Below are 7,807 nucleotides of genomic sequence, written 5' to 3' on the forward strand. Positions count from 1 at the left end.
CAGTTGCCGGGGCCGGGGTTACAAGCCCAGCGGCCACAGCGAGGGCGAGGCGGAGGCCAGGGCTCCTAAGCTGGCTCCAGGATTTCTCCCCTGAGCAGCTGGGCTCAGGCTGCAAAGGCCACAAAGAAGATTAAGGGATGGGAACATCTGTTATGCAGAGGGAGCGGGGGGGGTGGGTCAGCAAGGAGGAGAGAAGGCTGAGGGGGAGCTGGTCAGCACGGATGGGAGACTACACCTCCCTGGTGCCCACTGACAGGACAAGAGGCACTGAGACACATTAAACCTGTGTGGTTTTTTTTTTCCCCATTCTGAGGGTAGTCAGTGGCAGAGGTTGCCAGAGTGGCTGGGGGGAGCCTCCATCCTAGTAGAAACGCAAACCCCAACTTGACCGAGCCCTGAGGTGGAGCTGTAGCTGGCCCGGGGCTAGATGGCACCCAGAGGTCCCTTCCGACCTCAGCTATTCAGCAACGCTGTGAACAAAGCCAGCGTCCAGGGCTAGTCTGAGGAGATGGACAAAATCCTGCAGGTCCTGTGGGAGGCCCTCGACCGGAGCTGCTGTGGCTGGGGGGGGTCTTATACTAAGGTTCCCGAGGACAATACGTGACAGGTTAGTAATACTACTGTACTGCACTGAAACGTTATGTAAAAGCAGTCTGAATACTATTTGGCTACTAAATGTAAAAGTACACCAGGTACAAACACGTCAGCTTCTTGGAAGTGGGAAATTACACAATTTCTGCACTAGAGGTGTTTTTTTGAGAGACTGAAGCCAACACTATAATTACAGAAGAATCCAGTTCTGCAAAACATCAGGCTCAAATTACTGCCAACTGAATGCGGTGAATGTACTGTCATACGGGCAAGAGAAAATCCAAAGGCACAGAGCAGTGAACGTTGCCCTGTTTGGCACAAGAGGGATAGCAATCCTTTACAGAGGAACCCAGATGCAGCCTGTCTCTCACAGACCAAACCACACACCTCTGTGCAACTGTCTTCTGTAAGCCTGCAGCTTCCTCCCATAAACTCTATCCTTAATTTTTTAAAAAAACCAAACTGACTGGAAACCCCTCAGCAGTTTGTCCTTTCAACTAGTTCTGCATTGGTGGAAAAAATGAAAACTGACAAATCGATTTAGGCTGGAAAAGGAGAGTTCCAAAGGACTGCAATACTGAGTGCCAGTATCTCCTGACATCCTAAGTAAGGCAGACAGGATTTTATCAACATCAGCTATTTTGGGGAGAATATTTTAGTAGCTCGGAGGGGTGTGACTCAATTCTTGACACTGAGCTGTGATTTTTATATGTAATGCTTATCCTGCAGCAGCAACCAAGTCAGAACGTTATTTTTCCAACATAACTTCATGCAAGAAGGACCATCTCTGAAGTGTAATGGCTGATCTCTCCCCTGCTGTGGGTTTTACTCACGATGAATGAGATGAAGAATCTGGTTTCTGTACGCTGTAATAGAGAACACTTCATTTACCATCACTCTGAACTAGTAACCTAAAACTGAGCGTCCCTGAACTACTCTTTTTTAGTAATTTCTTTATGCACACCTGAAAGTTGGACAGTACCGAAAGCTCTGTCCTATCTGTATTAAAAAAAAAAATCATAATATGCTCTGTGACTTGCCATAACAGCAGCAATTCACTTTTGGGAACTTCCTTGTACTTCCAAATCTCAGAAGTGACATGAAGGGCAGAGAACAAAACAGTCTGCCTGTGTGATCTAGGCAAAACCCAAATCTAGAATCCAGCTATCTTCTGGAAATGCGGCAAGGCTGTATTCCAGCACACCTTTCTACACTGATTCTCTGCTTTGGAAAATCTCTGGGTTTTTTTTTTTTTCCCCAAACTTCTACAAACGCAATCCTGTCTTCCCCCTGCAAATGCAGGGCCCTGCCTTATTACAGATCCTTCTGGGGAACCGAGGGCCAGAAATTGAATGAAATTGCTTAAATCCACACTTATTAATTTTAGCATCAGTGAAATACTGTAGTGGACTATAAATCTTAAGATACGACTAAGTAAGCATTGTTTTGGATGCTTCTGGTGCATTTCATGTTAATCCCAGTAGCAGAACCAACAAAACTAATGAGATCCCAGCTTCAGCATTCTGATATGAGCTGTCCATTAGGGTTAGGGCAGTTCCTAGAAACAAAATGGGTAGAAAAGCACTTGGGAAAAATACCAAGAGAAGGTTGCTATCCCTCTTGTGCCAAACACGGAGTGATTCACTGCTGCATGCCTTTGGATTTTCTTCTGCCCATAGGAGATGGCATTCGCCACGCTCAGCAGACAGTACACTGAGACTGCTGTGCTGCACACAGCCTCTCATTTAAACCTCCTCAAACCTGTAAATATTTCATTCCACATTTTTACCAAGACATTTGCTTCGGTAACTGTAGGTTAGTTCTAACTTCCATCAGTTCCTAAGAATAAATAGAGATTCTCCAAGCAAGGGTTATCTCCTTAAGGAGTTTACCTGCCATTGCTAGCTGGGAAAGAAGTCAGCTGACTCCAAATTTTTGATCTTCAATAATTAATCTTAAATCTAATTTTTAACTAAATCTAATTTTAAGGCCTTTGCCTTCTGTGCCACACAGCTGCTAGCTGACCATGAGACAGTAATAGCATTTGACAAAACAGAAGGAAGGGCCAAATGTTTTCCCATACTTTTTATCAAATCCTGAGTTGCCACATGTATCTTAAGACTACTCTTGGTGAAGCTGATTTTTTATCATACCTAGTTTTGTAACAGTTTCTCATGTTATCTAATTGAATTAGGAGGTAAAGAAGGGTCTTGTTTATTCTGCTGCTTGACCTACAAACAACAATCTGTATGATCAAGTATAACATTTATTATTTCAGTAAACAGGACATATAGGATGGACTTTGTAATTTTCTTAATTTCCCTGCCTTTTCCTCAACCACCTGCAAGACTGTAGTACAACAAGTACACAAAAGCCGTTGAAAAGCAGTGCATGTAGATGCTAGGTGCAGAAGGGAGAATTTGAGAACTTCAAAATCATCCAAGGCTTTGCTGGGAGCAGCAGACCTGGCTGCATATGCAAATGTGATTTCACACAGTCATCACCGCAGAGGTCATCATCAACTGAAATATCAAGAGCTGTGCTCCTAAGGATGACAACTCATGTCCCTGAATCAAAACAGCGACTACTGGTGTGCTCACTCAGCAAACCTGGCCTGAACTTCACAAGGCATAGCTGAAAACTTGTTTTTCCATGGAAAATGCATTTACCAGTGTTGCGTATCACATAGTTCCTCCCCCGCGGCCCCCAGACTAGTTTAGTCTGGAAGTAAATGCTTCTGTGACAGAGTTTACAGCTGCAATCAGTAACTATGGTCTCATCAAATAAATCACTTTTTGCTTGTACCAGTTCTTTGCTCTTGCTTAGACGAATGGACTACCATACAGAAGGACAATGGATTGTTTCCTTCTTCTAGACTACACTTTCTATATTCAAAATTAAAAGTTCTTTTTCTTTAGTTTGTTCCTGAAGTCCACAGCTACCGACTCAGAACCTGGATAGCAGATTCCCCCTCAGCCATGCTTTGAGGTCCTGGCAGTCACATCCTTGCAACATATACACACCTCATCCTAAAATCCAGAATGTCCTCATTAGTGACTTGGACAATTCCCGAGTGTAGCCCCCACAACTCAAGAGATGAAGGCACTCACCTGGGAAGAGATGTAGGTGGCTCTCAATCCCGGCTCCTGGGGACGTTCAGCTACAGCAGATGGCACCTACAGTGCTTCACTGGGGCCTGGTTCCCTCCCTCGCCCTCCCCAAGTTGACCTTAAACTGCTGTCTCCCATCAAGGGTCGTGTCATCTACCCTTACTGATCCAAGGATAAAAGAGGAGCACCGCTGTTCCTAAGTCATTTAACTCAACCTTCATTCCAACATACACACTGAATTGGAGTCTACCTCTCCAAACTTGCAGGTCAGCCAAACTGATTTTTTTTTTTTTCCCCCAGAGATTTGACAAAAACTTATCCTGTCTTTGTGTTCAAAATAGAAGAGCTCAAATGACTTTTTAATCACAGCAATCACAATGGAGGCTCTGGATGTAATATTATTTACTTTTCCAAAAGAAGATGCATTCCAGGTTCCTCTTTGCTGTCAGAATTACAACCTTGCACTTGAGGAGGATACAAACAAAATTGACCCCACCAATATTTACTATTTCATACGTTGCTGGTTAAGCTGGAAAAATCATGTCTTCTTTCAAGTCACCGCTACAGATTTTGAACATTAGGCCAAAAAATTCTCTCTGATCAATGAGGATCAGCCTCCTTTTTTGGTTCTCCATGTAAAATTAATTTGGAGTTTTCATTATGCATTATGATATACACTGACTTGGCTTGTAATTGTATTTTAAAAGGACAGGTAAGGCAAAACATATTCACAAGAGTCTCTTTGGTTTACAGTAACGCTGTTATGAACGCAGAATCATGTAACAGTACAAAAAACGCCTCATTTAATGCAAAGTTAAATACAATACAAACTTTATTAAAAATAGGTTGCAAGTGAAATACAGTAGAAATGGGAAACTACAGCAGTTTTGATGTTTTTCATAATAATGCACAGACAAATATGAAAAGCACTTTTACACATATTCACACTTGACCCGAATGCCCAATAGCGGCCAAATCCACTCAACTGAAGGTTATAGCTATTTTTTTTTGCTAAGCCTTTTTTCAGATTCTAGCAGCAACAGTAATTCAGCCACAGCATGAGTTTTTTTTTTCTTAAGAAAAATTTGTCACTGTAAGGCTGCTAGTGTTCTCAAGATAAATTGGGAGAAGCTTGCTTTTCCTGATTAACAGACATAGCAAGCATGCAGATCCTTCATTAACACTTTGAACCAGTTTAATCTTCTACTTCATATTTAACAGATGAAACGGTAAAAGCACACTTTCAAATAAGAAACCTGAAATATGTAAAAAATATTTACACTCCAATTTTCATTAACTTGCATTTATTTATCATACAACTCTTATTAAAAGTGATTTCTTTCCTAAGGCAGTGAAAGTCTACCCCTTTGTATTTGGAAGTGTGCACAATTCCCTAAATATATATTTATAAGAGAACAATATGATACAGGGAAAAAAAAAAAATCATCTAAAGCCAGTAAAGGGCTTTGTCAAATAGAAAATTTGTTTGGAATCACAATATATATTGTCTTAACATCACACAATGAGAAAATCTCTGATAAGGTCCTTATTCCCAACATCGTCAGCCACATACATATAGCTGAAGACAGTGGGAGGAAAAAGATGAACAACTTAAAATTAAATAAGGCTATTACAGTGTGAAAAAATAGCTTGAACTGCCAAAAAGATTTTCAGTACAACAGTAAGAGGATGCCAGTAAAGCCAGCTAGACTGAAGAGCAGCTCATTAGCCCTGTTTCCTCGGCGTAAGCAGAGATGGTTCTTGCCAGCACACCAGCTCTGTGAACCACCTCACTAATGTTCCCGCTCCCAGCCAGCGGCAGGTATTTGGTGCTTCACACTTCAGCCTTTAATATACCAGTTCACTTCTCCACAGAAAACAAACTAAAGGTATTGCTGAACTGGTAACAGCATACTTACCCATGCTGTCCCCTCCCTAACAACTTCTAATCCACCTTTCTCAGGAAACATACCTATCTGTTCTGCTGGCCTGGGAACTGGAATCACCACTCCTCACCTTTAGCATGTTACTAACGTTTTGGTCAGAGCTGATGAAGGGCCACTAGTGTAGCCTATTATCTATTGCTTATGTAATTTTTAATAAAACAATTAACCAAAAGTTTTTGGAAAGTCTGAAGCAAATATAGTGGGGGTGCATCAACATACAGCCTTTTCCATAACTACAGATAAATTCTTAGACCCAATAAATATGTAGGACTAGAAATGTTTTTATTCCAAGGTTCTACATACAGAACGTGTGTTATTCCAGTACAAAGATCTGTATCGATATGCTGATCATTCTGTGAACACCATACAGTCAGACTTGCATATAAAGTCTTAAGGTGGCCCAGATATTGGCTTCTTATCAAACAACCTAAAATACTAATTTCTAGTGCACAGTTTAGTTTAGGCAGTTCAAGCTATTCTCACTCTCTCTGCTCAGCAGCTAAAACAAAGTACATCTGTAAAACACCAGGAAACAGAACTTATCTTTGACAAGTGCTACTTGGTCTGGTGCACAAGAACTTAACCCCCAAAACAGAAAGGAAAAAAACAAAAGTTACCTTCACGTGATTCATATCTTTAAAATTTTACAGTGCTTTCATTGTATAAACCACAAGCTCCTGGCAAAGTAATCAGTTTTCTTGCTATTGCAACATCTCTAAATCTTAATTAACAGTCTTAGATATAGAGGAATCAAAGTCACTCCTTTCAGAACACATTCATTTTCTGTTCATTAGTAGTGTGCCCCTCATCTCAATCCCTCAATTTTGAGATCTTCAGTTACATCTGATAAGGTGCTTTCATCTTATTTTGTGTTCAACTCATTTTCCAGTTCCATTAATTTCCTGGAAGCTTTGACTTTATTGGATACATCCTGACCCTGTGAAAAAAGTCGCTGGCGTTCCCTGAACGTCAAGTTTTCTGGTGCTCCAGGTAAATCTGTATCTTGACTGGAGAAGGGAAAAAAAGTCTTTGTTATAATTCTTATCTACGGTATATTTAAATATAATATTTCTTAGCGGTACGTACTGACTGACAGCTTTTTTGACTACAGCAAAAGATTCTCCGTTCAGTGTTCTGCAAGGTTTTCTTCCCCACACATACCTTCAATTCTGACATTGTGCTATGGCTTAGACAAATGAATGGCTCATGAGCATCTCTGGCACGTTAACAGGGATGAAACCGCTTGCCAATTTTCAAAGTGAAGTGCAGGTGTAAACTAATTAGCACAGCATTGCTGTTACGGCTAAATTGGCGAGCCTTGCTGGGGTGGCACGTGCCCAGGGAAAGCACTGGAATACAAAGCTTTTTTGTCTTGGTAAACAAAGCTAGCAGTACTGAGGTACGCTGTAGTGGCTGCAACATCTCTGTATTTCAGTCCATAGTGGCAAAGCTCCCAAGGGCAATTGTTGCCTAAGCTCTCCCAATTATCCCTTACCCTTACTACAAACAAGTCAGCCAAGTCAGGCGTATAAAAGTTAACGGTCTCCCGCATGTCACCTTTTAGATCTTTTATCTCTTGGATCCCGGTAAACTTCATGGGCCCCAACAGCTGCTCCTGTAGATCCAGTGTATGAATTTATTCCTTACGCAAAAGAAAAAAGTAAGTTGAAGGACTGCAGTTACAACACAAAAGTTTTATATTGTATTTCTTCAAAAAGGTGCAGTGCTTCTTTTAAGAAACAATCTCAAACTAGAATAATAAATAGAGGGTCATCTGACCTCTAGAATATTTAAAACCAGTACTACTAAATTCCATCCTCCCTCAAAACAGATGTAATTTGTTTATTCCTAGTTTTGAGTCAGAACACATTTTGTTTAGATTACCCAGCATGTATCAAATCCTGGTCTTTATTTTATTATGGCTCACTGTAAGACAGACATCAGAAGTTGTTCAAGGAGACTAATGGAAAGAGCAACACGCTTCGTTATCCTGTAACAGGCTCTACACGAAATAAGTTAGCTGCAGCTGCTCTCTTTAGGAGGCTAAAAGTAAGCTAAGATTAGTACATACCATCCTTGCAATTCAGCAGAGTCAGAATTTTTGTCTCTGTTTAGTCTGATTAAGTAAACTATCACTCAGAAAATGCCCCCCCCCCCCCC

The 7,807-nt window shown here is 41.1% G+C and overlaps 1 protein-coding gene across 1 annotated transcript in view; it reads right to left on the reverse strand.

Annotated features, from left to right (window-relative positions):
- Nucleotides 1–5,821: 5,821 nt before the first annotated feature.
- Nucleotides 5,822–7,807, reverse strand: part of LOC104469295 (afadin-like) — a gene marked incomplete at its 5' end in the record, with an annotated part of 21,297 nt that continues 19,311 nt past the window's right edge. The window contains 2 exons of the mRNA XM_010083749.1: nt 5,822–6,654; nt 7,205–7,289. Coding sequence (XP_010082051.1) covers nt 6,510–6,654; nt 7,205–7,289 — 230 coding nt within the window. The remainder of the gene's footprint in view (nt 6,655–7,204; nt 7,290–7,807) is intronic.

Source organism: Pterocles gutturalis, unplaced genomic scaffold (assembly GCF_000699245.1).
Source record: "Pterocles gutturalis isolate BGI_N339 unplaced genomic scaffold, ASM69924v1 scaffold7225, whole genome shotgun sequence".
NCBI classification, from domain to species: Eukaryota; Metazoa; Chordata; class Aves; order Pterocliformes; family Pteroclidae; genus Pterocles; species Pterocles gutturalis.